Source organism: Daphnia pulex, chromosome 3, assembly GCF_021134715.1.
Source record: "Daphnia pulex isolate KAP4 chromosome 3, ASM2113471v1".
In the NCBI taxonomy this organism is placed as follows: domain Eukaryota; kingdom Metazoa; phylum Arthropoda; class Branchiopoda; order Diplostraca; family Daphniidae; genus Daphnia; species Daphnia pulex.
The window spans coordinates 7838067-7865110 of record NC_060019.1 but is presented as its reverse complement, the minus strand read 5'-3'; the positions used below and the strand labels follow the sequence as shown (position 1 = coordinate 7865110).

Here is a 27044-nt window from a genome sequence, read left to right as displayed (position 1 = left end):
ATCAGGAGTTCAAAGATGGCAGGGGAATTTTAAATCCTAAATATCTGGATCTGGCCTGTTTGATTTTGTAAATGTATGTACAGCTACAGATAGCTGGAAGACTGCGATATAGTAAAACCTGTCCATTTTTTCTGACACGCGGAGGCGTCGTTGAAACTTTTTCATGATTTTTGGATTTAGCTGTAAATAGGTACGTCACGAAATAAAATTGAATCAATTCAAACTGTTAATAAAGTACATTCTTTATAAGAAGAAAACCATGTTGCATCATTCTCTTGTTTTTACCATTTGCGTCACCTTAGTCTCAGGTAAACATGCAATTGCCTATCTTTCTACTTCTTTTGAAACAATTGAATTCATAATCATTATATCTATAATTACAAAATAAAAAAAAGGAGTGCCTTATTATGGCGAATCAGGGCGAATTATAGGAGGAACTCGAGTGAATCACACAGAACAGTTCCCTTATGTCGTCTCCATCTCTCGGATGGATCAGCACGTTTGCAATGGAGTCATTTACAACGATCGATGGATCATCACAGCAGCAAAATGCGTCCACGGGTAATAAATAATTCAATCAAATTCTGTGCGTTCAGAGATAGTCCCTATACTTTGGATCACAATAATATAAATGTGAATGTAAATAGTATTTCATACTTAATGACTCCTTATTGCGTAGAAAAAATCAATCGGAATTTAAAGTTGTCGTTGGTGCCCTATCGCTCATCATTCCTGAACCAGCGGAGCAAAAGATCACCGTTTCCGATTTTGTCGTACATAATCAATTTGATCCTGTTTCATTGAAACACGATATCGCTCTCGTCAGGGTAAAATTTACAATAACACTCAGTTAAAAAATCAACAGCTACATCAGACGTCAAATAATGTTGCATTTGAATCTATTAGCTGTCACGGTTGATTTTATTTGGCGCTACTGCTCAACCAATCCGGTATAGTGAAATCGATGAGCTAGCCCAACCCTGGGACGCATACATTGTCGGATGGGGTGCAACTTTTGTGAGTGAATAAGACTCGGCGATAAATTTGTTTTTCTCATTATTATTACCTTTTAATAGCAAGGAGGAATCCCAACTACAAGACTTCTTTGGGGTCCGATTGATGATCTTGCAGCAGATTGTGGAGTTTACGTTGACGAGTTTCAGCAGGACTCCATGATTTGCGCTGGCTCAACTGAAGGTATATCCCCCTGAAATGACGGTTTTATCATAATTCTCAATTAATTTTTTTTTTTTTTTTTTTATCTATATTTTTATGATTGAAATAATTTCAGGAACGGTTTCACCTTGTCAATACGATGAGGGAGGACCACTGACTCAAAGGACAAATTCTAGCGGAACTCCGGAAGAAATAGTCGTGGGCATCATGTCGAGGAACAATGGCTGTGGTGATCCTAGTGTGCCAACTATTTATACTCGGTTGGGCAGCTACTCTACTTGGCTTCTCCTTACCGCAGGCCCGCAGCCGTGGGAATAAAAGTGCGTTATCTACTACCGAAAATTTTTTTTTCCGTAGTCCACGCCTTCAGGAAAATCGCGAGTACCGTTCATGTATTAGTTATGTTTCAATCAAATGTAAATCACGCAACAATAATAACGATGTTACGCATGTTACTGTATTTTTCAATAATATAATTTTTAAAAATTACGGTGAATATTTACAATATTAGGGCTACTGCGTCCGTTGTTTTTTCGGCTTCAGCACGAAGTCGAATAGGTCGTATTGTTCTAGCGTTATAGCTACGCTTTTTTTATTATGTAAGTGTGAGTGGAAGTAATTTGTTAACTGCTAAATGTATATTTTGTATTGAGACAGAAGCACAACATTTCTTTATAATCGAAAATACAAATGTACAACATAAATGTAGCCTAAGTATTTATCAAGAATGGCCGGGGAATTTAAAATCCTAAGTATCTGTGGGTTATGATTTCGTAAATGTTTTACTAGCTAACACAGATCTATTTCGGGTGATATTTGGAAGATTGCGACATAGTAGAACTCGTATTTACTTTCTCAGTGAAAATGCGTAGATAATGTTAAAATCGTAAAAATCGTAGAAATAAGGTTGCATGAGCATAACCAAATTCTCACTTCTTAGTCGTTTAAAGCTACGCATAGTTTAATTATCCGAATTAAAAATTTTTGATCGGCTTAAAAAAACTTCTGAAACTATTTTGCCTTTTTTCAGTACTACAAAGAAACAACGTCTTTGATTCTGTCAGAAAATTTTTTGATTCGGGAATACGGGAAGAAATTGTATAGGCATCATGTCCTGATCGTGTTAAAGAATAAATAAGGTTGCACTGACCGAAGTGTGTCAGCTCTATTTATTTATACTCGTTTAGCCTCAGCATACCATGGCTTCTCCACACTGTAGCAGGCCCTTGGAATTGGCGATGTAACACAAAGTCGTTTTCATTTGGACAGCAGGTATATTAAATTGCAACATTTTGTGTATTCAATAAAACCCTGTAATCCAATTCACCTGCACGTAGGTATTTTATCACTAGGGCAAAGATGACAGGGGAATTTAAAATTTTTAATATCTAGCTGGTCGATTAGAATTTGAAAATGGATGCAACGAGCCAACGACAACAGATATATACTGTAAGTAGACTGCGAAAATTGCGACATAGTAGAACCTGTTTTACTTTAGCAGTGAGACAGAGGTGTCGTCAAACAATCAGTGTGAAATTAGCTGTAAACAGTTACGTGAAGAAAATAAGAATGAATTCAAACTGTTTAATATATAAATGTATTTCCTTTGAGAAGAAAGCCATGTTGTATGCTCTTGTTTTCACCATTTTTGTCACTTTTGTCTCAGGTAAACATTGGAAGTTGCTAAGCGTTAGACTTTCTTTTTTTCTTACAACTTTATAATTTTTTTCTCAATCAAAAACACAGGGGCGCCTAATGAAGAATTAGGGCGAATCATAGGAGGTTCCGAAGCAAATAGGACAGGACAGTTCCCTTATGTCGTTTCCATCTCTTTGCAAGATCAGCACATTTGCGGTGGATTCATTTACAACGATGGATGGGTCGTTACAGCAGCAGAATGCGTCCATGGGTAATAATTTTTACAAAATCTATGTGTTCACTGTTCAGTGAGTTATACCTTGGAACACAACAATACCAATGTAGAACTTTGAATGCAAGTTGTATTTCAACCTCAATGACTTCTTGTTACACAGAAAAAATCAATCGGAATTGAAGGTTACCATTGGTGCCCTGTCGCTCATCAATCCTGATCCAGAGGAGCAAAGAATCGCTGTTTATAAAATTGTTTTATTTTCTCAATTCGATCCAGTTTCTTTGAAGCACAATATCGCTCTCATCCAGGTATATAATTAACAATAAAGGTCTTCGGTCAAATGTGCAGTCATTAACGTCAAATAATGATGTGTATTAGCTGGCCCGACCGATTGTATTTGGCCCAACTGCTCAACCCATCCGCTACGATGAAATCGATGAGCTGGCCTTACCCTGGGACGCATACATTGTCGGATGGGGTGCAAAGTTCGTAAGTGAAGATGACTAATATAAGAGCGATAAGAATTTAATTTCTTTAATTATTACGATTTGTATAATGCATATAGGAAGGAGGAATTCCATCTCCAAGACTTCGTTGGGCTCCCATTGACGATCTTAAAGCAGATTGCGGAATTTTCAGTATTGATGAGTTTCAGCCGGACTCTATGATTTGTGCAGGTTCAACAACAGGTATAATCTAAAAAAAAAATGTTTTTGAATAATTCAAAGCTCAAATAAAATTAATAAAATTAATAAATTGATAGATTTTGTGTATGAATAATCATGTTCATTTTTCTTGAAATATTATTTTAGGAACTATTTCACCTTGTCAGTACGACGAGGGGTCACCACTGACTCAAAGAACAAATTCTAGTGGAATTTCCAAAGAAATTGTTGTGGGCATCATGTCGAAGAACAAGGGCTGCGCTGACCCGAGCTTGCCGACCATATACACTCGTTTGAGCACCTACTATTACTGGATTGTTCAGTACGCTGGGCAACAGCCAGACGCAAACCGAGTTTAATTCCAACAGTTTATATTGCTCACCATGCCTTTACCAAAAAAATCACACTATAGTTGTTGATTTTATCGAAAGTCGCAAAACGATAATACACATGATATCATATGAAATAAAATTTTATTTTCAATTCAAATGTTTATTTGGTAGAAAATGCATATGTTACTTAATTGCATGATGGTCTCACTCTTTTTTTAAAGGAGTTTCCTATAGATAAATTTAAACAACCTTAATCAAGTATATAATAATACACGGTCTCACAGCAAAATGACTGCCATTTATTCCCACTTATTGCGAGCCGGTAAATATTTTTATTCGTCCCCGTTCACCCGTGTTCAGTGCGTTAAACCTGCAAAATCATTTTAAAAAAATTCATTTATTTATTTTCGATAATAGCTAGTACAACGGGTGGACTACTTTGTGGTATAGTCAAACAAAGATAATTAAAAATAAAATAATAAAAAACTTGTCGTACAGCAGCTTTTCAAATTTGTTAGGGGTTAGGGGAATTTTTAAAATCTAGCATATGTTCTTATCTCAAAATGAAGCTAATTTAGGCAGGTTTATTTTTCAGACAGAAAGTTTCTTTAGGAATACGAGAAGAAATTTTCGTGTGCATCATGTCCTGATCGTGTTAAAGGATAAAGGTTGCACTGGCCGAAGTGTGTCAGCGCTATTTATTTACACTCGTTTAGCCTCCTATACTTCCCATGGCTCCTCCAGAGTCCAGACTGTAGCAGGCTGCAGGCCCTTGGAATTTGCGAATTGCGATGTTGTACAAAGTCGTACGTCTGCATGTTCTTCTTTGGTTAGGCAGCAAGTATTTTAAATTGCCGGAACATTTTGTCAATTTTGTGTATTTAATAAAACCCTGATGTCATCGAATTCACCTGCACGTAGATATTTTCGAGGATATTTTATCACCAGGGCAAAGATGACAGGGGAATTAAAAATTTTTAATATCTGGTCGATTTTATTTTGTAAATATGGATGCAGCAACAACAGTATAAGTGGACAGTGATAATTGCGACATATTAGCCTGTTTTACTTTAGCAGTGAGACGGAGGTGTCGTTCAAACAATCACTGAAATTAGCTATAAACAGTTACGTGGAGCAAAACCAGAATGAGTTCAAGCTGCTTATTAATAAATAAATTTATCTCCTATGAGAAGAAAGCCATGGTGTATGCGCTTGTTTTCACCATTTTTGTCACTTTCGTCTCAGGTAAACATTGGCAGTTGCTAAGCGTTAGACTTTCTTTTTCTTACTATAATATACAGCAACTTTATAATTTTTTTTCTCTCAATTCAAAAACACAGGGGCGCCTAATGAAGAATTAGGGCGAATCATAGGAGGTACTCAAGCAGCTGCAGGAGAGTACCCCTTCGTCGTTTCCATCTCTTTGCAAGATCAGCACATTTGCGGTGGATTCATCCACAACGATGGATGGGTCGTTACACGGTTACAGCAGAATGCGTCCATGGGTTATGACTTACTAACTTTAAACATATCAATGTAGAACTTTGAATGCAAGTTGTATTTCAACCTCAATGACTTCTTGTTACACAGAAAAAATCAAGGGGATTTGAAGATTACCATTGGTGCCCTGTCGCTCATCACTCCTAATCCAGGGGAGCAAGTCATCGGTGTTTATAAATTAATTGAATTCTCTCAATTCGATCCAGTTTCTTTGATGCACAATATCGCTCTGATTCAGGTATAATTAACAATAATAATCTTCGGTAAAATCTGCATCTGTCTTTACAGAACGTCGACTAATGTCGTATTTGAATTTGTTAGCTGACCCGACCGATTGAAATCGGCCCAACTGCTCAACCAATCCGGTACGGTGAAATCGACGAGCTTGCTATACCGTGGGACGCATATATCGTCGGATGGGGAGCACTTAATGTGAGTGAATCTAACGAGCAGCAAGAGCAAAAGTAATTTTATTCACTTTTTCTCAATAGGATGGAGGATCTCCAGCTACAAGACTTCGTTGGGCTCCCATTGACGATCTTGCAGCAGATTGCGGAATTTTCAGTATTGATGAGTTTCAGCCGGACTCGATGATTTGTGCAGGTTCAACTACAGGTATAATCTAAAAAAAAAAAAATTTTTAAATAATCCAAAGCTAAAATAAAATGAATAAATTGATAGATTTTGTTTATTAATCATTTTCATTTTCCTTGAAATATAATTTCAGGCACCATTTCGCCTTGTCAATACGACGAGGGGTCACCTCTGACTCAAAGAACAAATTCTAGTGGAATTTCCAAAGAAATTGTTGTGGGCATCATGTCGAAGAACAAGGGCTGCGCTGACCCGAGCTTGCCGACCATATACACTCGTTTGAGCACCTACTACTCCTGGATTCTCCATACCGCAGGCCCGCAGCTGTTGAAATAACAGAGTTCGTTATTCATCGTTTGAAAAGTTTGAAAATCTACCCTTCACTGAACCCGCAATATATTGTTCGCGTTGGTTGTCAAGGAAGAAAATAAAAATCACAAAATAATGCAGTTAACTCATAAAAAATATATTGTTTTTTTTTAGAGTTCCAAATAAATAATTAAGATGAAACATCTTGCCCTAAATGAATTGACAATGTTTGGTCTATCTAAATTAAGACATTTAATTTTATGCATATCACAATATCAGTACTATATGGTCGACGTCAAACTCAAAGTTTTCCAACATATTAAAATAAGAGGGAAAATTAATGTATTCAATTATTGATAGTATAAACTAACGAAAAATGTCATCAAAAACTTCCGTTGTTAGCGTAAATGCCCGATACACTCTCTTTTATTATACACCGGGTCAACGATGACCAAGAAATAGGTCAGCCTCCTATGCTAACTATCTAGTCCGACCGCCCACCAAGATTTTGTAAATATGCGTAAATATCTCTGGTAAATATTCATAGATATAAGATTTTTAGATTCCAACACGCGCAACACGTCGCAACAGGAAACGATGCAAGCGAGTTTTATATATGTTGCCATGGTCAATTGTCATAATACGACGTTTGACGGAGATATCATATCAAATTATCATTCATGATTTCGTTGTTGCCACCCTGTTTCATCCAGATTTTATGTAGGCCTATCTGGTCCACTTGACGATTATTATTTCATCATCTCATATGACGTAAAAAACGACACGAACTTTCTATCAGTTAATCAGAAAAGGCTTCAAGGATTGAAAATAATTTAAGGCTGAAAACCCAGTCACGTCATTGTTGGCTTAGTCGTATTATCTTTTGTTTTTGTTTTTACTTTGATGGAAAATACCCAAAATGTCACTGGGGACTCAAAAGAGCTCGCCATCTGACGTTCTTTAATCAAAGAGAATACAAAAGCCCAAGATGAAAGTCCTATCACTGTTGACTGCTCTCGTCGTTCTGACCGCAGGTAGTATAACTAACTATGATGAAATCGTTTTAATTTGAAAAACGCAACTACCGCCTCCAAATTTTAGAACGTGACAAATTCGTTGTCATAATTGTGGCCATTCTTTTGTGAAATAGGTGCGCCAGCAGGCGACGAAGAGCGTGTTTCCGGTGGCACCGCACTCTCAGCGGCCGTACCCCATTTAGTTTCAATTACGATCGACGGGCAGCACATTTGCGGAGGATTCATTTACAGCAGCAGTTGGGTCGTCACAGCTGCCTCTTGCGTCATCGGGTATAAATGCCAAGCAAAAAAAAAAAATTCAATTTTGAAAACACAATTTAACTTTAATTTCATCGCCGTTGGTTGACGAACCGGTTGCCCATCTCCGTTTCCACAGTTATTTACCGAGTCAAGTCAAAGTGGTCGTGGCTCAGGTGAGTTTAATTACACAGGACGTTGACGAGCAAGTGATTTCGGTTTTCAAAATCATCGTCAATGAAGGCTACGTGCCCGACACCAAACTCCATGATATTGCCATGCTACAGGTACATATTGTCTCGAATATTTGGAAATCTCATTTGCATATTTCTTATTTTCTTATCTGAAATGGGGCATTGTGTTATTCGTGACATGCAACAGATGGCCACGACGATTACGTTCGGCCCTCGAGTCAATTTGATCCGCTACGACGAAGCGGAGGAAGTTGGTGGCACCATAGTCAAATTGGCTGGATGGGGGGCCACTACGGTACTTCAATTTACGCAAAACATAGCGCAATTTAATGACAATGTGTAACGACGTCGTGAATTCCTCTATCCAAAATTAATTACAGGTAGGTGGTACGCCATCAACCAAATTACGGGAGATAACTGTGACGTTGCCTGCTACCTGCACGGGAATTTACACCGCGGATGAATTTAATTCGAATTACATGCTGTGCGGTGGTGGCTGTAAGTCAACTGCAGTTATTTTAAAAAAAAAATTAATTACAACTGGAAAATTTATTTTTTTATTACGTGCGCAATTAACAGCCCCGGCAGATGTAGGATCTCCGTGTCAATACGACGAAGGTTCCCCATTGGTTCAGACTATCGGCACTACCTCCTACGCCATAGGAATTATGTCGAAGGTATCCCGCGCTAAATTCAATTAAAAAAAAAAAGTCAAATAATGACATCACATTATTATTTTCAAAGAATAACGGCTGCGGAAGTGGCTTTGCACCGACAATCTACACCCGCCTTACCGCATACTACGCTTGGCTCAATAAGATTGGTGGACTTCAACCTGCCCCTTAACTGATAATTTTGTGTTCAAACGACGAGATATGATGTATCAAGGCCTATACTGCAACAGTTTATCACTAGTGACAACATTTAGTGAACGCAACCAGATTTAAATTAAAGCCCGGGTGATCTACCCATCCAATAAAATACACACGGAAAATGCCTTCAGCTTTTTTATCAATTTTGAGAGATAAAATGTTTGAAATTTATGAGACTGCAAGCAATTAAATTAAAGCTTGTAACGAAGCGTAAATAAAAAGGGTCAGATTTGCTATGGTAAATTTTCTAAACTGGTTGAACGGATATCAATTTTGTTTCTATATACAACACAACGTAGTAGATACCCTTTTTCGTATTAAATATTACTTTCAATGTTGGTTACAAATGCAACAATAACGTTAAAAGAGAGGAACTTCGTGAATAATTCGAGGGGAAAAGGAAGAAAAATGGTTAGTAACCGTTAGCTCAGCGTCCGAGTAAAGGATTTACGGTGAGTACACGAATAGGAGTGTAATAAACGATGTTGCAGTTATGGCTAGACGACGTAATGAGTCACAGCAGCTGAAAGTGGGTAAATTGAGTGGAAATAACTGTTAATTGAATCGAATGTGTATTTTAGAGAATATGCCTCAAATTTCCGAAACATTATCCAAGCGAATCGTACCCGATGCCTCGGGTTTCTCTCAAATTTAGAAATGATCTCATTTCTTTCCCATCAACAACGCTTAATACAGTATTAATTATATATTTAACCAGCTGATATACCTAGCTCCCTAAATTATATATGCAAAATTTAAAACATACATAGATTGATAAATCCAATAGTAAGTCTGGATGTCGAACGAGGAAAAATAAACAGAGAAAGTGAACTGATAATCTATCTTGTTATCTAGAACCCAATGTTATCCATCTGAACTCGAACGGTGTTGGTGATCACGTCCGTAGTAGCTTGACGGACGTGTTCGTTGCCCATCACTCCGGAAGTGAATTCGCTTCTTGCCTTCGACAGCGAAGCCCCCGTGCTGCGGTAAAGGCGGCTAACCTTTAGAAATTATAGCACGGAGTTATGAACAATTGAACATGTACTGTTCGGATGATGATGCGGTCACAAAGTACTGCACGGAACCGTAATAATAATAACAATAATATCCTTACTCGGACAAGGAGAAGGAAATCTCCGAATGCGACCAATCCAAAACCGCAAGCAATTATCAATACTATAATTCCAACAGCCAAGTCTCCTATAGTAATTGCAATAACCAAATAATAATACAAAAAATTATTACAAAAAGAAGAAATAAAACAGGCCATTATTATGACGCATAACATTATTTTCAGCGCAAACTTACCGGAACTTTCTTGGCTACCAACTGCAGCCAACCCAACTATGAACCCACTGTCAATAACATCGTAGAAATAAGAGAAAAAAACCTATTATTATTACTATTTTTTTTAAAATTAGCGATAATTACCAAGTTCCTAAATTAGGAATGCCGACCGCTTGAATAATAGTGGCGATCAACTGGGAGAAGAAAAAGACGAAAAACACCATGAAATTGAAGGAGCTGTCCGATCTGCAATTATATAATCGTGACTTAATTACGGCAAATATTCAATAACGCTGGAGGAGGTAATCGACTTACTTGAATGCTTTGTACGCTGGTCTGAACCAGAAAATATACGAAGCAGGTGTGAAAAGGATGCAGTAAAGAATGGACAAGCCAAACATAGTTCCCTCTCCCATCTGAATGAATAATGCTAAACAACCTCCAACATTCACTAGATACAAAAGGGCATGCACTATTTAAAAAAGTAATACAAAAGAATTAGTAAATATTTTTTTTCCTCTTGAAAATAGTATTGACTCATACTCAGCCAAGTGTAGTAAATCAAGTTAACGATCGGTTGAAATTCCACTTTGATTTCGACTTGAATGTCTTGATAAAAGCACGGTTCGACGCAAAACTTTTTGGGCAAAGGCGGCCAATTATTAGCCTTGTTATTCGCTGCGCAGATGAAAAAATTCAAAGATAATTCGATTAGAATTGTTTCTTAGTAATGAGATCCAGTTTTAAACAGACCATTGAATAATGCATTCTTTTGCAATTCTTCTTCTCGCTTCTGTAGCTCTTGGGCTTTTCGCTCGAGTTCCTCTTGGCGTTTCTACGATCGTAACATATGTGCGGTGAGATATCTTTTTCCTTGAATATTTTATTTTTAAATTATACCAGAAAATCTTCAGCAGACATAGACACCTGCTGTTGGGGTGTCTGTTTCTTAGTCTCTTTAGGAGATATCACTGGGGCAACGTGAACAGAAGGCGGCTTGCTGGCGCCATGGTCTTTGGTTTTGGGGTCCTTGAATGTTGAAAGGCCAAAAATTGGTTAAAAATAAACAAAATTCTTTGAAAACATCACCCCACTCGTTACCACAGATGCGGCTGCAGTTTGGTTATTGGCAAAAGGATTGCCAAAAGGATTGTAGTCTGCCAAAGGATCCGTTCCTACAGCAAATCCACGCGATGGGTCCTGCATTGTGTAAGTCGGAACAAACACTTTACCACGAAAGTTTGGCGCATCACGCACGAGAAACAAACCGCTTATCAGTTGGTTAGTCAACTTCCATGATAAGCGCGGTAAGAACGTTGTATTTCAGCTAGATAATGCAACAAAAGTAAAAAAAATTATTCTATCGAAATTGGCTCTTTCAGATTTTGAGTTGATGATTCTTAATTACTGTTTGAATGAATAAATTAAGCATAGAACAAATGTTGTTCTAGCTTGTTACGTTTTCGTTCAAGCTAGTAATAGTAATCGTTTGCCACGTTTGCTTATTTTATTTGGTTTGCTATAAGAATATAATTTAAAAAAAGTACCGATTGTCTGACTGCCATAATTAGATAATTGATTGGACTGGTTGTAAATTTTCAAAATTCTGAAATTAAATTAACGAAAGTAGGATGTAAAGCGCTAAAAGAAAAAGAAAACGAACACAATTTATTAAAATGAGTAGGGGCTTTATCTAGTTACTACTACGTACCGTTTTGAAGAAAGCTAGCAGACGAAACGTATTGTTGTTCCCAACTCAAATCTTTCTTCAAAAGTCAGAAGATCTTGTTTTCGTGTTAAGTTATAGTTTGTATTGCCATTTTCCTGATTCTATAAATTTGATTTTTGTGTTAAAATGGCGATTTCAATGGCAATGTCCGATACTGACAAATTTATGGACAAATTTGATCCAATAAATTCGAATCGAGAAAAGAGAAAAAAGATGCGAACTCAACCAGGAAGTGGCAACGAAAGCACTAGTACTAATAACGGCGGTCGAAAGAACGGCAATAACAAAAGAGACAAGTCAGTAATCTTAAGATATTTACAGTCTCTTCCATAGACATTAACTAACATAAATTTTGAATACGGTTGGTTATTGGAGTAGGAAAGCTGGATACCAGTACAATGAAAAAGGATTGCTAATTTTTGATGGAGCCGACTTGTAAGTACAGTCTCATTTTAAGTCATTTGATTTTAAATTTCATTAAACTTCTCTACATTTATTGTAGGTGTGATTGCTTGAGTGATAATTGTCCTGGATGTTTCTTCCCTTGCCCAAAGTGTAGATCTGCCAAGTGTGGTACAGAATGCAGGTAAACATACTTTTTGCTTAATAACCACTTGCTTGTTGTTGTTTTTTATGTCTAAATATTATCTTTCAATTAATTTAGGGTAAATCGCAGATGGGTTTTAGAAACTGTTACGGTTGATGGGACTACTGAGGTTATAAAGAACAAACATCTGCCCCCTCAATGATTTTAACACTTCTGTGCTGAACTGCTGATAAGTATGTGAGCTATTTGTACTTGAAAATGTATTACAATGTAATTCCCTTTTTTAAGATGTGATTTTGCCTATTAATATTCAAATTTCAACTTGTACAGATTAGCTCGTATTCTAGAAGCTGCACCACCACGATCTTGTGTAAATTTCTATCGCGTCATATGAGTGAATGATACTTGTCATTGCAATGCATGCGAAAAACAGTTGACACAGGAAGGGCTACAGAAACAAGATTGTCGGAAGACCTTGATTTAATGGTCTGCAGCACACGGTAATGGGGCTAACGGGACTGGTGTCTGGTGAAACAATCGAGTGCGTCGCACTCCTTGTCTCAATAACGCGATTGTCATCCAGCGTCAGATTCGGTATTTTGACTATTTATACAAGAACTTGTCACAAACGAACTGTCATTCATCCGCATCGGTGTCAGTCGATCTTTTCTTTGATTTGACTAAAGAATTCCGTTTTAGGCCGTACCGTACTGGAAACCTAGATGTCTATTAAGCGATAACAAAAAAAAAAAAAAAAAACAAACAAAAAAATACAAGCTAGATTGTGTGTCAAATCGTGGCATAATTAAGGGTGGGATGTGAATTTGGTAAACGATTGTTTTATTAGGCAAATCTGTTAACAAATTGTTTAGTTCCCATCGATCGGATCGACAATGTCCAGTTGAAGGAAAATAAACAGCTTTTGATTATACGGGATCTGAGAAACTCGTGGAAATGTGGATGACCGCATGCAGAACAAACGGAATAGTGATTTTTGAAGCGCCCCGCTATACGAGAGGAGGTAAAGAGGGCGTGTATTCTTCTTCGTCTTGTGTCAGTGTCTCGTTCCTCTTGAAGAAGGAAGCAGTCGAACTGTTCTCTTCACAACGAGTTTGACTGCTGAAGCGATCGCTCGCTTATTTCAATACTTCCTCCTCACATTTCTTGGGAAGAAAAACAAAACAGTGCGCTCTCGACAACTCCATTCCCGTGTATTATTCGACGTCAGTTTCGTTTGTTTCCATGGAATTTTGATACTTTTATCACTTGAAAGATCACAATGTCTCGTCGGAGTATCCAGTCATCTTCTCAGCTATTTAGCAGCAGTTGTCGGGTAAGTTTTGCAAAATAATTTTCTAGACTTATTTAGCAATTAAACATTCACTCGACAAGAGTGTAAATTCATGCCCGAGAGGGGCTCGTGATCAAGTTCTTTGCTCGGTTGTGTAACGAAGTAACGGTTTATCCGAGCGCATTAATGCCATTTACAGTATATGCTAAGATAAACTCTAGTGTGTTCGTGTACCCTTAGGGTTCCCAATGACCGTTGCTACATAACCCAATCTTGACAATTTTGATGTATTCGCTTAATGGCCTTCTAATTTTTAAGATCGCTATTCGGCATTTTCCATTTTATGAGCGAGAGTTTCACACCACACAACCGCTATGTTCCTATAGTCCTCTACCACGTAATGTACCGTATGGTAATACGGTCCCCTAGAGCACTATTAACAACGAATGTCTGTGGATGTAACCGTGGGCAAGACGACCGCACACTGGCCACCTGTTGGGGCGAAGCCAGAGACGAAATTTCGGTCTGTCTGTCTCTTCTTCTCGCTCTCGCAGAGGGACGAGGAATAACGGGACTCTTTCCACTACCTTTTTTAGATTGGATCTTTGTTTATTTAATCCAGGGTTTTTTTTTCTCTCTCTCTCTCTCTCTCTCCCTTTTTCCTTCTCTTCCACTTTAGATTGTTATAATGTTGGTGCTTCTAGGCCAAGCGTGTCGAGGAGAGCAACGGCAAGGTGAACCTTCACAATACCCCGACGGTTATTTTCCGTTTGAAGAGTCGCCAACGCGAACTCCGCCTAAAGTAAGACGACCACCCTATGCACAAGCAGATGTTGATTGCCCTGGTAATTATTTTCACTTAGATTTCATAATTAAACTGTAGAATTACTAACAGTTTGCCTATTATTTTCATAATAATTTCATAGGTATGGATTCTCCGGCGGCTGGAGACGGAGGCGTCCAATCGCTTGACAACTTGTGTGGCGATTTAAACAAAGGATACATCCCAAAGAGTCCCCTAGGTCGAAATGTCAACGGCCATTCATATCCTTTGTAAGCAAGTTATAGCATCACATTCTCTCGACTGGAACTGTCCACGTCGTATTTAAGTTCAACCTGTATTCAAATTTCGCTCGTTTTTTTGTATTTCCTTTGGATGACTTCCGCCTTTCGCCGCATCAGCGAGCTCATCCGCAATAAGACATTGGACTTTTTCAGTTCTACACTTCCCATCCTGAAGGCCGATAAGAACCTGCCCAAATTAGCTAAATATGAAGATTTCGACGTCATCGATAAAAGCGATCAACAGTAAAATTCATAAATTACTTTTCCTTTTTAAAAGTTCAATTAATTTTGTCCGTCTCTTGACAGGATCTGGAAGGCGAAGAAGAGCAAGAGATCCACAGAAGAGGATGGGTCAGTCACACCGGAAATCGTCGAAGAAGAAAAACACTTGAGGCGACAGGGAAGAGGCTTGTGCGACAAAAACTATGGCATGTCAGTCACAAATTCAGCGTGTTCACAATCCGTGGCCAAATGACCATTAGACGTTTTTTTTTCCTTTTCAGACTTTGCACGATCTTGAATCTGATAAACGGACGCTTCATGTCGGCTATCAACCCGCAGGAGAGGATCGAGAACCCCGATTTACTGCAACCTAATAACTATAATACCATAAAAAATACCAACGTATACACATTTTCGTTTATCGCATCGTGAATAAGAAAGATGGCTAATCTACGACTTTTCGTTTGATAGCAAATCGGAGAAGATCCGTTAACTCCTTGCCCTTCAGCAGCAGAGTACGTCACCCCTGTGTACGCCAAGAACTATCAAGGTATTTAAGTCTACAGTTGATTAGAAGACTATATAAATTCTACATTTGATAAATGATAGAATGACTTTAGATATATAGCATAAGAAATACTTGACATTTTGAATACCGCAAAACCTTTACATGATGGATGGATACGTTTTATTCAGGCGTTTGGCGGTACGTGGTTCAGATCCCCTACGAAGGCTATTTCACTCAGACAGTTGAAGTAACGAAATGCTTGTGAGTTGTTCGCCACTCGACTGTTTATTCCAAAGGTTTACCATTAATGATTGATGGACATTTGTACATCGCCAGGAAAAAGAAATGCCATTTCATGGATGGATCGTGTCTAGCGTCTCCGCGCTGGGTTAGTTTGTTGGTTGCAGAGCTGTTTTATCCTCACGCCCGTTTCCCCGCAACCAAACCTGGTATAAAAATGTTTTCAAGATAATAGAATGCAAGTTACTGATTGATTTGTTTGAAAAATACTGCGTTTTTAGGTGCTGCGAGCCACAGATCGATGGGGAAATCGGTGCTGGGCAAACTGAAAAATCTTATTCCCCCACGAGTGATTCAGGAGTTACCGCCTTATATTCCTCGTAGTTTTCCGCTTGCGCAAACAGAAACAATAGAAGAGAATACGGAGCACGAAGAAGAACTAAAAGTGGAGGGAGATGATCAGTCGCCCAGGGATAAAAGACAAGCTGCGTCTGATCCACAATCCAAAACGACCTATTGCGACGGTGTCGACGAAATTGGGTGCTATCAGGTTTGGATTCTAATTAGATTATCTCGAAAGGATATCTCATATTACATTGTGTGTTTAGGTTCGTTTGTACTATGATTGGCTTCTCGTTCCTGGAAGTTGCAAATGCTGGTAAGTTTCTCTCAGCTCCGGCTCTTTCTTCTAGGCACAAACTTTTCTGACGAGTTTTAATTATCTCAGGAAACAAGACTTCTTCACAAAGTATGGCCGAAAGTAAAGCTCATTCTATATGCGAGGGGAAACAAATGTCGCTTTGGATGTATTTGTGGAATCGGCTCATCCGTGCATAACTTCTTTCTTTGCTTGTTTGCGTCCATACCGCAGGGTTTCGTAATTATGATAAAATGTGTTTCACATCGTTATGGTCATCGCTCATTCGTGAAGTTGTGGTTGTCTAATCTTTTTCCCGCGTATCAAAACTTGGGATCAACTATTTATTTAGGTGGAGTGGGCGACAAGGGAAAAACAAAGATATGTGTTGTTAACCACTACGAAATCTATAGTGGAATTTCGGTGTTGTTGTGCATGCAAAATTGTGTAGAAAATTTGAATAAATATCAACCTGCAAACGCTTTAAATCTATAACAACACTGACTTGGGCGTGCATTTTCATGACAATGTGACTGAAACATGGGGGACTGTCATGTATTTCCTCAACACAACATACATAAATCCACAAGTGGATGGGTAGTAGTAATGCTAGTAAGTATGAGGGTGACTATTATCAACTCTAAAAGAGCAAATGCAATTGTCACCGCAGGAGGCGAGTATAACACACCACAGTGAAGAAAGGTAAAGGTGAAATTATTAACGGGCAGGCTAAAGTCATTGAAATGTTCTGCAGCGGCGTTAAACTACAGCATGGATTTGTTTTTCTTACGATCTCACAGAGTTATTAGCAATACTTTTTCCTGTTTGTCCAGTTCAGAACCTTAACGTAACAGCGTCTCAGAATTTCTCCCGAATTTTCGAATTTAGCTGATTTAGGAAAAACTCGTTTCAATCGCTCCTTCACTTTGATTAATAATAATTTAAAAAAAAAATCCGAGCTTGATCCAAGATGCCCTACTAAAATACGGTATGATAAACAGTGTTTCTTTCACGTAATCAACCTGACTGAGAAAAGACGAACAAGAAGAAAAAGAAAAGACAACAAACGTTACAAAGATTAAAAAATAAAAAACAGCAAAGGGTTTGCATCGCAAATGATTGATATAGATGTATAAATCAAGAGAACGATTAGCTTTGAATAACGAGATTCACACGTTGTGTTCTGAAGATTCTTTTCCCCCCTCGTAATACATGTAAATGTTTAAACTAGAAGATGATTTGAGAAAAGCCCGATGATTAAAGGGTGGAATTATCGTTCGAAAAAAAAAGTGATAGAAATCGCTTAGAAGCGAGGTCCTGTACCACCAGATGGGTTACTCATTTGAGCTCGAACAGCTGAGCCGACAACGTCAGCAGCGGCTCCACGGACGTGCTCATTACGCATTACTCCAGAAGTGAACTCCGCCTGGGCTTTAGAGAAAGAAGCTCCCGTGCTGCGGTACAAACGGCTGACCTTTAAGGGATACGCAAATATTTTATGATGAACTGCGCAAACAATTCTGGGATTTTAAAGAAAAAACTTCTTACTCTGACGAGGAGAAGAAAATCTCCCAAAGCGACAACTCCAAATCCCAACCCGATAAGCAAGACTAAAATTCCAACAGCAAGATCTCCTGAAATGGTGATAAATCCAAACAAAACAAAATATTAGAATATCATAACCTTCAGCAGTACTTGGTACCAGGAACTCACCCCCACTAGTCCGCCCGCCAATTGTAGATAATCCAGTGATGAATCCGCTGTTGAAAGATTGGATAAATAAGGATAAATAAACATTCACAACATTCGCATGACTCATAGTTACCATGTTCCCAAATTAGGTATGCCAATAGCTTGGATGACGGTTGCTATTAGTTGGCCAAAGTAGATGACGAAAAAAACCATGAAATTGAATGAGCTGTCCGATCTAAAACACGACAAAAAACACACGTTTACAAAACAAAACGAATTCCTTCTAAAAAGTGAAGTTAAGCCATAATTTTAGAAATATGAGGGCGGACCTGAATGCCTTGTAGACAGGTCGAAACCAGCAAAGATAAGAAGCTGGTGTGAAAAGGATGCAGTATAGGATTGACAAGCCAAACATGGCACCACTTCCCACTTGAATGAATAAGGCTAAGCAGCCCAAAACATTTAGAAGATACATGAGGGTGTGCACTGAAAATAAAGAAACAAAACAAAATCAATAAAAGTTTCTGATAACAAAAATAAACTTAAACAAGAAATCTATGATATGTTTAACTTACGCATCCAAATATAGTATAACATGCGGACAATTTTTTGAAATTCAAGTGGGATTTCCACATTGATGTCTTGATAGAAGCATGGTTGGACACAAAACTTGTCAGGCAGTGGTGGCCAATTATTGCGCTGAGCTGTAATGAAGAAGTAAATAACAGAAATTAAAAAGTAAAGTTTCATTTAAATTTGTTCTCTCCTACAGTTGAATGGTACATTATTCTTTAATTCTTCTTCTCGCCTCTGCAATTCTTGAGCTTTCTTCTCTAGTTCTTCTTGACGTCTCTATAAAACCATGCAATATAATGAATAAAGATTTCCTTCTTTCTTTTTAAGTTTTAATACTTGAAAATCCGCATTTGACATAGCTGCTTGTTGTTGTGGTCCTGGAGATATCACTGGGGCAGCTTGAATTGTTGGGGGTGGATTGGCTCCACCAACACGGTCCTTAAATTTTGTAACAAATCAAACACACTTCCCACTTTCATGATAAAATTATGTTTTACCATTGAAACTCTGGTAGTTTGATTACTACCATCAAAAGGGTTGTATTCTTCAAGACCTTGCTGAGCTCTCGCAGCATTGTTTCCTGCAGCTTGCTGGACAGATGGATCCTATTGTGAAAGTAAACAACCACTTTACCACTAAACTAATAAACAAGGTGATTTTTCAAAAGGTTTTCTTTCATATTGTATGCGGCGAGTACTCCATGAATCACCAGTTTTCAACCAAGGTATTAGTATGGTAATAGTAAGTATAATATACATATTATAAATAATCTACCGCAAACGGGTTGAAAACAGCCGGTTCTGCAAAAGGATTCTGATCAAATCCAGACATTATCAAATATTTCTTTTTTTAACTTCGGTCACTTTGTTACTCCAATTTGCGGTAACTTTTGTTTCGACGGTCACCGTGAAACGTCAACTCAACTAATACAGACAGAAACTCCTATCAATTGCTAAATAACAGGTAATGTCAGAGAAAAGCAGTTCGGAAACAGGCAAACACTAGCGCCTCTGGAAGACAGAAACACTAGACTAAGCAACGCTGGGATTAACGAGATATCTCAGGTAAAAAAAATTAAATAATTCATAATAAAAGGTTTGCAATAAAGTTTCAAAATTTAATTATTGTTAGGTTTCTATATTTAATATTTTGTAATGCACATATTAACATTATTAGAAAAGTGAAAGCATTTGGCAACTGCCATGGACACTAGTGTGTTCACGATTTTTCGTTGAAGATGGAGGCCGAGGCGGATTGGGGTGATTTTATTTAATTATTTCTATATTAAGTTATTCAATTCCACCTGTTTTTTGTATGAAATTCTCAATAGTGCATATCAAAGTTCCATTTAATCGTATACTCTAATCAAATACGATTTTGTGGTGATTATAGATGCCGAAGATTTTGAACCCTCTGTCCCTGTTCCAGTTACGACTGCCATAATTTCAGATAAATGGGAAGGTGAGGATGAAGATGAACCTGTCAAGGTGAGTTGTAATTCAATTGTGATGATATTAGTAGTAAGTATATCTACAAATTTGGTAGAACCTTGTAGCGCTTGTAGTGAAAAAAAGTTCTCTCAGTACCTTTCTATTTCTGCTCCAATTCTTACAACTTTCACTTGACTACCATGTGTCTTCTTTTGCCAAAAAATTCTTATTGCTCAATGAGTTTTACATAAAGTTGTGATTGATTTCAAAATTATCATTTTTTCTTGTTTATAAATGATAGGATAGCTGGGAAGATGAAGAAACAGAAAATAAGCCTGCTGAAGTCAAAGCAGCAGCCACAGTAAGTACATGTGATCTCTCGTAAAAGTATCCAAAAAATTTAAAATGTGTTTGTTACTTTCAGGCTACCAAAAAAAAGTCAAGTAAAAGATTAGAAGAAAAAATAGCCGAAAAAGAAAAGAAAAGCAGAGAAGAAGCTGAAGCCAGAAAAATATTGCAGGAAGCAAACATGACACCTGAAGAGAGAATAGCAGAAAAGCTTCGGAGACAAAAACTAGTTGAAGAATCAGATTTTGAAATGGCCAAGGAAACCTTTGGTAAGTTGTCTTAGGAAACTGTATTGCTGACCTGCACTAAGCATGATTTGTTTTATATTTTGTTCTCAATGTTATTTTTATTTTCCAGGAATTACTGGTAGTTTGCCTACAGAGGGAAGCATAGATGAAGCAAACCCTTCATCTAAAGAGGAATTCTCAGAATTCAAGAACAACTTGGTGAAAAAACTTCAGTCATTGTCAACTAAAGCGTGCTATAATGATTTTATAGAGGACTTCATTAAAGATGTTTGCATTGGATGTAAGTCACATTTTCTAATGTTGGTTGCTAAAAACTTTTCTACATCCCAGTTTTTCAACATAGTGGAAGTCGAAGTCCTTAGAAAAGTTAGTCTAACTACCAAATCCTTGCACGAAGAAAAACTCAAGATGGTGAAGGCGGCGACAAAAGGTGGAAAGAAAGGAAAAACAAAAGTTGCTTTAAAAATGGACAAAGGAATGGTCGACAACTTCGGTGATGATTTCGGAGGAGGAGACTATGACGACTTCATGTAGGGTCCAATTGTTTTTCTTTTGTTTTTGGCGGGAAAAGGTTTATTGGTAAAATAAATGTATGATTTTGCCATTTTGCTCTTGTCAGTTTTTTCAGTGTTTTAAGATATATTGAGATTGAATTTCTGTTAAAAGTTAAAACCTCCCTCTTAATTATTCTAATTCAATATATAGAGTTAAGTTGCATATTTTCTTAGACGTTCCAGTTTTCTACTTTTAGCGTCAAAAAAGGAGATGGTGACAGTTGTAAAGTTAGATGTAGTTAGATGTATTTGTCCCATTGAATGCTACACACTGTCAAAAGTAAGCAAATAACTTTCAATATTTATTTTTTTAAATTTGAGTTTTGAGTACCCCGCAAATTTGTATACTGGTGAATCCTTATTTGATACCCAGTGGGCGTAAGAGAGGGGATTAGGGGGGTTTTGTTTTTAAAATGTAATGGAAATCGTTGCCGTGGCAGCCGGCTGCATGCCTAATCAATAAATGAAGCACGTGCGTTTCCTGCTGAGTAGCAGACTAGTAGTGGCATAAAAGTGGTTGTTTGGTCGATACTTCTAACTCGTTATATGGCGTTTCACTGTGAGAAAGTTCGTTAATGAATTTCTGGAGTGATAGAGCACAAGTTGAGCAAGAAAATGGAACTAAAAGAAGTTAACGGAGCAGAGTTTTTGCCTTTAGCAAACGCAAGAAACCGACTGCTTCAACAAAATGTAAGCAACAAGTTTTCCCGTATTTTAAATCCAGAATTGATTTCAATTAAATCGTATATCAATGTACACAGGTCCGAGACAAGCGAAATAAACTCGCTCAGCTACTAATGGAACTCGATCAAAATGAAAATGTTGTTAAAACTGCCGAACAAGATCTCACGACGCTTGAACAAAGCACACAACAAACACATGTAAGTAGAGATCTGCTCATGATGGCCATGGTTCACGGTCCAACAACTTTCATATTGCTAAACAGATTTTTCCTGCTTGTTTTGTGTTCAAAGTTTGTATCATTAAATGTTGTTCTGTTGTCTGAAAATGCGTCAGAAGATGACATGACGTAAAAGCAATTTCTGCATAGACAAGTCTCACTTAATCACCTCGTTATTAACGAGGCAATTAACCATGGATATCATATTTATACTTCATGCAGGGCTGATTGATTTGATGAAGAAAGCATGGATTTTAACTTTTAATTAATAAATTAAATTTTTAAATCAAAGGTTCTGGCAAAAAATATTCGCAATCAAGTACGCCAGGAACGGGAAGCGCTAAATTTGGCGAGCACCGAAACCGGAACCATAGAGCAAGAAACTAAACGGATCAACCAAAAATTGCAACAAATGACAAAAAATGTTGATTTTCACAAGGTTCCATCATAACAATTTAATTTTATATCTTTGGCAAGTCTTTCTAAAATAAATAATTTTCTAGAAAAAATTAGCGGAACAAAACCTCGACTTGGAGAGACTAAATCAGTTGTATGAGGAGGAAGAAAAATTTGTGGTTGTCATGGAGAAAATGGTTGAATCGCAATTGGAAGATCACTCGATTTTGGATAAATATTCGCACCAAGATAATTTGACAATCAAAGTAATTAATCCTTATACGCTTATGGTTGATCAATATAGTTTTCTTAATGCTTTCTCATATTCCCAACATTAGGAGTTGGAAATTAAATTGGCTAGAACAAAAGAGGACATTGATGACATAGATCGCCAATTCAAAACAGCCAAAGAAGATCGTGAGAACACCGCAATCCAACTGAATAAAATGCAAGAAGAATTTCGTTCAATGACGGAAGATCGCGATCAAAGTCTTCAGCAATGGGAAGCTACTGTACTACAATCAGATAGTTGCCGGAAGCAACTAGATAAAGCTCGCATAGTAAAATGCATTATTTCCAAATTTTATTAAATCGATAACTGACGTCTTTCCGTCCTGCAGGATTACCAATCTGTAAAAGAGCTCGCCAACGCAGATCAGAATCGACTCGACAGTATCAATAGGTGTATCAAGCAATTTGAGGACGATATTACTGGTCTCGAGCGCGCCTTTCATACACGAGAACTAGTGGCTAATCAAATGAAGATTAAAATAGACGATCTTGAAAAACTGCACAATGATCAGCAATCGGAGGTAAATTGATTCAATACAATGTCTGTAATTCTAATAGGATGCCACCCATGATACTTTTCGTTTGCTTACAGTACGTTGCATTCGAAAAGGTTGCTAAAAGACTAACCACCGAGATAATGGGATCGAGGAAAAATTCGGAAAACCTTAAACACAAAAGCATAGAAATTCAAGGCAAATTAGCCGAAGCGCAAGACAAGTACAAACAGCAAGAAAAAGAACTGGAGGATTTCAGAAGAACTGTCGGTTCAGCAACTGCACAGAAAGAATCCCTCGCAGTTTTATCGAAGGTAAGGCAAAGAAAACCGATTCCTAATGTATTCAAACCGATGCAAGATTCACTGAATATTTTTTGTCATAGGCGGCAGATGAACGATTCGCGCGTCACCGCAATCATCTTAACGATATTGCCAACGAATACACCACCGTTCAAACTGATATCAACGATATCAAATCTAAATTGAACAGTTGCGCGACCATTATGCGATTCAACGTACACAGCATGCGGAATCTTGAGAATCAAATCACCGTTCTTAAGCAGAAATTGATCCAGCACGAAGAATTGGTTTACAAAAAGGTACGAAGACCACGCTGCGCTTTGCTCATTGGCGCACAATATTCTGAATTTTTAATAATGATTTGATCTTGTAAAGAGTATGGAAATTGTTCGTGTCGAAATGGATCTTCGAAGGTTGCGACACAACGACGGCGAGTCTGAGGAGCGCAAATCACAGCGTGAACAAATAGAAGTTTTGAAATTGGAATTGAATTCTTCTAACTCCCACCTAGTGGCTCTAAAATACGAAGTTTCGAAGACTCAGGTGAGTAGAGGAGTTTATTGGTTTGGTTGCCAATAGAATCATTTCTACTGTGAAAAGATTGGGGTAGCTAAATAGTAAATTTTTTTTTTAAATTTAGAGTGATGCCATCGGTTTACAGCGAAGCTGCGACATCCAACAGCAAAAGAAGAACGTCATGCATACTTTGTCAAAGCAATTGGAATCTGAATGCCAGAGTCGTGAAAGAGAAAGCCGTGATCTAAGACGAGACCTCGAAGAAATTCGCATGGGAGAGAGCCTTATCCATTTGGATATTAAGCGCAGAGAGAGCCTGATTGAAATGCGTACGGCAGTGGTGCAGCATCTAGAAAATCAGAAAAGGCACATCGAAAATGTAATTATTTGTCGTTATTCAATCACTAATTAATGGAGAGAATCATTCAAAATCTCTTATGAAGGCCATCCAAACGCGCTTAGAAGAGTTAGAGAATCAAATGGAATTACTTCAGCTCGAAAGTCGTTCTTTGAAGGAACGCAATCAGCAAATGTTGGCGACGGTAAATCAAAAAGCCACCGAAATTGACCATATAAAGTTAAGGTAAGCTGAGTAACTAACTGAAATAAAATCGCACCTTTTCGCGACATTATAGAGATTAAACGTTTGTTTGCTAAAACTAAATGGATTTTTAATTCAAGAGAAAATATATCCGGGCAGGCTGAAGTCTAACTTGATTTTCGGGTTCCTTTGATACAGGTACGACATTGTGGCCGACACTCTTGTAATGGAAAATGGTCAGCAAGAAACCTCGGAAGCGTATTTCATTATCAAGGTTCTAAAATACTCGTGTTGTACTTATGCACGTACGATAAACTAAAAAAACATTCGATCTCAACTAGATGGCACAAGAAAAAGAATTCTTAAAGGAATCTATTAGCGATTTGCAAAACATAGTATATGGACTAGAAAGTGACAATTCGGCTCTGAATAGCACTCTGCAATTGGTTTCTTCATCCAACCAGCAATTTCGTCAGGCGTGCATTGTTGGCGTACTTACTGGTTTGTATACGTACAACTACTTGAAATCTCTTTAAACGATGAAATTAAATTCTGTGATTGTGAAAATTTGAAAAAGATGATGACAAGGCTCTTAAAAATAAAATGGAAACTGAAGAGAAAGATCTGGAGAAGATGGTGGAAGATTTAAAAAAAGAATACTATAACCAGTACCATTTTTTTCAAGTGAGTTTTTGCATTTTAGCTGATGAAACACACAAAAGAAAAATGTATCACTTAAAATGTTTAGCGCTTGGACGGAGAGTTGCGCCATCTTAAAGAGGAGGCGTATCGTCTAAAAATTCAAACCGAAGAAAAACTAAGCGTTGGGAAGGACCTCACCAACGAAATTGAACAACTTCAAACCAAAATAGATAGAGCTAAAGATATCAACCTTGTTCTGCAAAAAAGCATACGACGTACGAAGAAGACTAAAAGTAAACTTAGCGAAGAAGTAAGTGAACCTGTGCTTTATTTAATTTTTTTACTACATGGCCGTTGGATGTTGCATTTTGATTATCATTACTATATATTCCTCCCATTGATTTCAGATCGATTTTGAGATACGCCAGATCCAGGAAAAATGTATGAGTGCACAAACAGCCATCTTTACCATGACTGAAAGTGATCCTGATGCTAAAACTGCTCTCGTTAAATTCTTGGAAGAAACGGCCATCAGTGAATCCCGTGAAGTAAAAGAAGTTGTGTTACCTGCGCTACCCAATAAAACACGCCTGGAAATTACAGACTTCCCCCACTCTCCTTCATCAATTAGCTCACCCCCTTCAATGAGCTCATCAAGTATGGAATTGCACCATTTTAATCACTTGTATAGGTGTTAACTTTTTTAACTTTCAATTTTAAACTAGATCCCGCTGGAAAGTAACCTTGGAAGAAATTTACATGATTTTGAATTATGTTATATTTAATAAAAATTATTTTTTCGTAATTTTCGAACGTCATAAAATAAACTTTGTGTTCGCCACCGCGCGGCTCCATCCAGACCGGCAGTTATTGAAAAGAATGAAAATGTTGTTCTTGTGTATGTTTCTCACCGCGCGCTAATATATTTGATTTTCTATTCTTCGTTAGATTTCCAAAAATCTACACACAAGCCGAGAAGGAGAAAATATCTTTTTGTGTTGTAACAACAGCGTCTATAGGCTATAGTAGTATGTTGTCATCACGTAAAAAAAAACCACCCAGCTGGTGGGCTGAAATAAAACAGAGCAAAAATGAATAACAATTAAATCATTTATTTAAAGCCGTGGGGGAGAATATTTTGACGTTTTATTATTATTTCCAGATCGACAAAACCCCAAAAGGGACGTTCACATACGTCACCCTTCGAGGAAGGGGGGGGGGAGGGGGTTAACGAACTGTGGTTGTTGTTATTGGGACGATTGTTGTTCTTTGGAATTGAATAGTAGTAAGCGCTGCTGAGACAGCCGAGACGGCTGAGTGGCTCGGTCCCGTGTGACATGCATCGCTTCCGTCTAGACTGGCAGATCTTATCCAACTGGAATTAAGCCACGACAGGAACGGAAACTGGAACGGCAGCCAAGACTGCGGCAGGAACCAATTGAGGAATATCGGGTGTCTATATCCTGGGGGTGAGGGATTTCATCCATCGCGGGCATTTCGACGTGCATTTGACACTTTTGACTGATACAACGCTGAAAGTAGATGCAGCAGCCGTCGTGTCTGATCGGTTAGGTGACAATGAATCATCAGCCGGCTTGGCTGGAGGTATAGATACCACAGAAAGGACATGCGGATTCTCTCTCAATTGTCGTAAAATATCCTCCACCTGAAACCATAAAGAAATTGAATCAAAACTATGATTCAAATCAAACTTAAAACCAATATTTACCTGCTCGATGAAAATTTCCGCATGTTGTTCACTAAACAATCGACGTTTAATGAGGTGGTTGGCCAC

General features: G+C 37.9%; 9 protein-coding genes across 13 annotated transcripts; 7 read left to right on the top strand and 2 right to left on the bottom strand.

The window, feature by feature from the left end:
* Positions 1 to 67: 67 nt before the first annotated feature.
* LOC124190516 (trypsin-1-like) lies at positions 68 to 1631 on the top strand. Of its 2 annotated transcripts, none has more exons than XM_046583213.1 (7): positions 68 to 190; positions 254 to 308; positions 396 to 561; positions 680 to 827; positions 907 to 1017; positions 1077 to 1197; positions 1292 to 1631. In XM_046583213.1, the coding sequence occupies exons 2-7, from the start codon at positions 260 to 262 to the stop codon at positions 1492 to 1494; spliced, it is 798 nt and encodes a 265-aa protein (XP_046439169.1). In that variant the 5' UTR covers positions 68 to 190; positions 254 to 259; the 3' UTR covers positions 1495 to 1631. The 2 variants fall into 2 exon arrangements, with proteins under 2 accessions (XP_046439169.1, XP_046439168.1); XM_046583212.1 differs by having other exon boundaries at positions 94 to 190; positions 251 to 308.
* A 1100-nt stretch (positions 1632 to 2731) lies between these two features.
* On the top strand, positions 2732 to 6476 carry LOC124190513 (trypsin-1-like). 2 transcript variants are annotated; one of them, XM_046583209.1, is made up of 6 exons: positions 2732 to 2842; positions 2923 to 3085; positions 5637 to 5784; positions 5868 to 5978; positions 6038 to 6161; positions 6274 to 6476. In XM_046583209.1, exons 1-6 carry the CDS (start codon positions 2746 to 2748, stop codon positions 6474 to 6476), a joined length of 846 nt encoding a protein of 281 aa, XP_046439165.1. In that variant the 5' UTR covers positions 2732 to 2745. The 2 variants fall into 2 exon arrangements, with proteins under 2 accessions (XP_046439165.1, XP_046439164.1); XM_046583208.1 differs by lacking the exons at positions 5637 to 5784; positions 5868 to 5978; positions 6038 to 6161; positions 6274 to 6476 and adding exons at positions 3210 to 3357; positions 3428 to 3538; positions 3615 to 3738; positions 3862 to 4335.
* Positions 6477 to 7335: 859 nt separating this feature from the next.
* LOC124190504 (complement factor D-like) lies at positions 7336 to 9007 on the top strand. Its single transcript, XM_046583198.1, has 7 exons — positions 7336 to 7483; positions 7600 to 7756; positions 7863 to 8010; positions 8105 to 8212; positions 8298 to 8415; positions 8497 to 8594; positions 8662 to 9007. The coding sequence occupies exons 1-7, from the start codon at positions 7438 to 7440 to the stop codon at positions 8761 to 8763; spliced, it is 777 nt and encodes a 258-aa protein (XP_046439154.1). The 5' UTR covers positions 7336 to 7437; the 3' UTR covers positions 8764 to 9007.
* Positions 9008 to 9344: 337 nt separating this feature from the next.
* LOC124190503 (secretory carrier-associated membrane protein 5-like) lies at positions 9345 to 11554 on the bottom strand. Its single transcript, XM_046583196.1, has 10 exons — positions 11488 to 11554; positions 11181 to 11406; positions 10980 to 11108; positions 10833 to 10914; positions 10623 to 10757; positions 10395 to 10551; positions 10224 to 10325; positions 10101 to 10147; positions 9907 to 9992; positions 9345 to 9793 (listed from the first exon to the last, which is right to left on the bottom strand). Exons 2-10 carry the CDS (start codon positions 11283 to 11285, stop codon positions 9641 to 9643), a joined length of 996 nt encoding a protein of 331 aa, XP_046439152.1. The 5' UTR covers positions 11286 to 11406; positions 11488 to 11554; the 3' UTR covers positions 9345 to 9640.
* A 251-nt stretch (positions 11555 to 11805) lies between these two features.
* Positions 11806 to 12779, top strand: LOC124190508 (ARL14 effector protein-like). 3 transcript variants are annotated; one of them, XM_046583203.1, is made up of 5 exons: positions 11806 to 12104; positions 12184 to 12243; positions 12311 to 12394; positions 12473 to 12588; positions 12686 to 12779. In XM_046583203.1, exons 1-4 carry the CDS (start codon positions 11935 to 11937, stop codon positions 12555 to 12557), a joined length of 399 nt encoding a protein of 132 aa, XP_046439159.1. In that variant the 5' UTR covers positions 11806 to 11934; the 3' UTR covers positions 12558 to 12588; positions 12686 to 12779. The 3 variants fall into 3 exon arrangements, with proteins under 3 accessions (XP_046439159.1, XP_046439158.1, XP_046439160.1); XM_046583202.1 differs by having other exon boundaries at positions 12473 to 12779; XM_046583204.1 differs by having other exon boundaries at positions 11815 to 12104; positions 12187 to 12243; positions 12473 to 12779.
* A 436-nt stretch (positions 12780 to 13215) lies between these two features.
* LOC124190500 lies at positions 13216 to 17607 on the top strand. Its single transcript, XM_046583182.1, has 12 exons — positions 13216 to 13688; positions 14326 to 14491; positions 14573 to 14699; positions 14829 to 14954; positions 15018 to 15143; positions 15215 to 15335; positions 15405 to 15483; positions 15630 to 15702; positions 15778 to 15890; positions 15963 to 16231; positions 16290 to 16339; positions 16409 to 17607. Exons 1-12 carry the CDS (start codon positions 13635 to 13637, stop codon positions 16443 to 16445), a joined length of 1341 nt encoding a protein of 446 aa, XP_046439138.1. The 5' UTR covers positions 13216 to 13634; the 3' UTR covers positions 16446 to 17607.
* LOC124190502 (secretory carrier-associated membrane protein 2-like) lies at positions 16858 to 19609 on the bottom strand. Its single transcript, XM_046583195.1, has 10 exons — positions 19361 to 19609; positions 19084 to 19191; positions 18923 to 19024; positions 18781 to 18862; positions 18586 to 18714; positions 18340 to 18496; positions 18144 to 18245; positions 18032 to 18078; positions 17867 to 17952; positions 16858 to 17792 (listed from the first exon to the last, which is right to left on the bottom strand). Exons 1-10 carry the CDS (start codon positions 19415 to 19417, stop codon positions 17622 to 17624), a joined length of 1041 nt encoding a protein of 346 aa, XP_046439151.1. The 5' UTR covers positions 19418 to 19609; the 3' UTR covers positions 16858 to 17621.
* Positions 19610 to 19758: 149 nt separating this feature from the next.
* Positions 19759 to 21220, top strand: LOC124190505 (eukaryotic translation initiation factor 3 subunit J-like). The gene is made up of 6 exons (XM_046583199.1): positions 19759 to 19845; positions 19979 to 20073; positions 20318 to 20377; positions 20441 to 20633; positions 20722 to 20892; positions 20956 to 21220. Exons 1-6 carry the CDS (start codon positions 19824 to 19826, stop codon positions 21144 to 21146), a joined length of 732 nt encoding a protein of 243 aa, XP_046439155.1. The 5' UTR covers positions 19759 to 19823; the 3' UTR covers positions 21147 to 21220.
* Positions 21221 to 21297: 77 nt separating this feature from the next.
* On the top strand, positions 21298 to 26192 carry LOC124190497 (coiled-coil domain-containing protein 39-like). The gene is made up of 17 exons (XM_046583177.1): positions 21298 to 21856; positions 21928 to 22047; positions 22360 to 22506; positions 22571 to 22729; positions 22802 to 23023; positions 23084 to 23275; positions 23347 to 23562; positions 23634 to 23849; positions 23926 to 24093; positions 24191 to 24445; positions 24510 to 24649; positions 24806 to 24881; positions 24949 to 25108; positions 25185 to 25291; positions 25356 to 25559; positions 25657 to 25906; positions 25975 to 26192. The coding sequence occupies exons 1-17, from the start codon at positions 21782 to 21784 to the stop codon at positions 25989 to 25991; spliced, it is 2724 nt and encodes a 907-aa protein (XP_046439133.1). The 5' UTR covers positions 21298 to 21781; the 3' UTR covers positions 25992 to 26192.
* Positions 26193 to 27044: the final 852 nt, after the last annotated feature.

Coding starts and splice junctions, on each gene's coding strand:
- LOC124190513 (XM_046583208.1), top strand. CDS start 2,746: ATGAATTCAAACTGTTTAATATATAAATGTATTTCCTTTGAGAAGAAA. Junction 2,843..2,922: donor TTTTGTCACTTTTGTCTCAG/GTAAACATTGGA, acceptor TCAAAAACACAG/GGGCGCCTAATGAAGAATTA. Junction 3,739..3,861: donor TTGTGCAGGTTCAACAACAG/GTATAATCTAAA, acceptor ATATTATTTTAG/GAACTATTTCACCTTGTCAG.
- LOC124190508 (XM_046583203.1), top strand. CDS start 11,935: ATGGCGATTTCAATGGCAATGTCCGATACTGACAAATTTATGGACAAA. Junction 12,105..12,183: donor GGCAATAACAAAAGAGACAA/GTCAGTAATCTT, acceptor TGGTTATTGGAG/TAGGAAAGCTGGATACCAGT. Junction 12,244..12,310: donor ATTTTTGATGGAGCCGACTT/GTAAGTACAGTC, acceptor CATTTATTGTAG/GTGTGATTGCTTGAGTGATA.
- LOC124190497 (XM_046583177.1), top strand. CDS start 21,782: ATGGAACTAAAAGAAGTTAACGGAGCAGAGTTTTTGCCTTTAGCAAAC. Junction 23,563..23,633: donor CCCTCGCAGTTTTATCGAAG/GTAAGGCAAAGA, acceptor TTTTTGTCATAG/GCGGCAGATGAACGATTCGC. Junction 24,882..24,948: donor AAGCGTATTTCATTATCAAG/GTTCTAAAATAC, acceptor GATCTCAACTAG/ATGGCACAAGAAAAAGAATT.
- LOC124190503 (XM_046583196.1), bottom strand. CDS start 11,285: ATGCAGGACCCATCGCGTGGATTTGCTGTAGGAACGGATCCTTTGGCA. Junction 10,326..10,394: donor CCAGCGTACAAAGCATTCAA/GTAAGTCGATTA, acceptor ATATAATTGCAG/ATCGGACAGCTCCTTCAATT. Junction 9,794..9,906: donor ATTTCCTTCTCCTTGTCCGA/GTAAGGATATTA, acceptor TAATTTCTAAAG/GTTAGCCGCCTTTACCGCAG.
- LOC124190516 (XM_046583213.1), top strand. CDS start 260: ATGTTGCATCATTCTCTTGTTTTTACCATTTGCGTCACCTTAGTCTCA. Junction 562..679: donor GCAGCAAAATGCGTCCACGG/GTAATAAATAAT, acceptor CTTATTGCGTAG/AAAAAATCAATCGGAATTTA. Junction 1,018..1,076: donor TCGGATGGGGTGCAACTTTT/GTGAGTGAATAA, acceptor ACCTTTTAATAG/CAAGGAGGAATCCCAACTAC.
- LOC124190500 (XM_046583182.1), top strand. CDS start 13,635: ATGTCTCGTCGGAGTATCCAGTCATCTTCTCAGCTATTTAGCAGCAGT. Junction 14,700..14,828: donor AACGGCCATTCATATCCTTT/GTAAGCAAGTTA, acceptor TCGCCGCATCAG/CGAGCTCATCCGCAATAAGA. Junction 15,144..15,214: donor TGCGACAAAAACTATGGCAT/GTCAGTCACAAA, acceptor TTTCCTTTTCAG/ACTTTGCACGATCTTGAATC.
- LOC124190504 (XM_046583198.1), top strand. CDS start 7,438: ATGAAAGTCCTATCACTGTTGACTGCTCTCGTCGTTCTGACCGCAG. Junction 8,011..8,104: donor ATGATATTGCCATGCTACAG/GTACATATTGTC, acceptor GACATGCAACAG/ATGGCCACGACGATTACGTT. Junction 8,595..8,661: donor CCATAGGAATTATGTCGAAG/GTATCCCGCGCT, acceptor TTATTTTCAAAG/AATAACGGCTGCGGAAGTGG.
- LOC124190502 (XM_046583195.1), bottom strand. CDS start 19,417: ATGTCTGGATTTGATCAGAATCCTTTTGCAGAACCGGCTGTTTTCAAC. Junction 18,715..18,780: donor GAATAATGTACCATTCAACT/GTAGGAGAGAAC, acceptor TCTTCATTACAG/CTCAGCGCAATAATTGGCCA. Junction 17,793..17,866: donor ATTTTCTTCTCCTCGTCAGA/GTAAGAAGTTTT, acceptor TATCCCTTAAAG/GTCAGCCGTTTGTACCGCAG.
- LOC124190505 (XM_046583199.1), top strand. CDS start 19,824: ATGGAGGCCGAGGCGGATTGGG. Junction 19,846..19,978: donor GGAGGCCGAGGCGGATTGGG/GTGATTTTATTT, acceptor TGGTGATTATAG/ATGCCGAAGATTTTGAACCC. Junction 20,074..20,317: donor ATGAAGATGAACCTGTCAAG/GTGAGTTGTAAT, acceptor TATAAATGATAG/GATAGCTGGGAAGATGAAGA.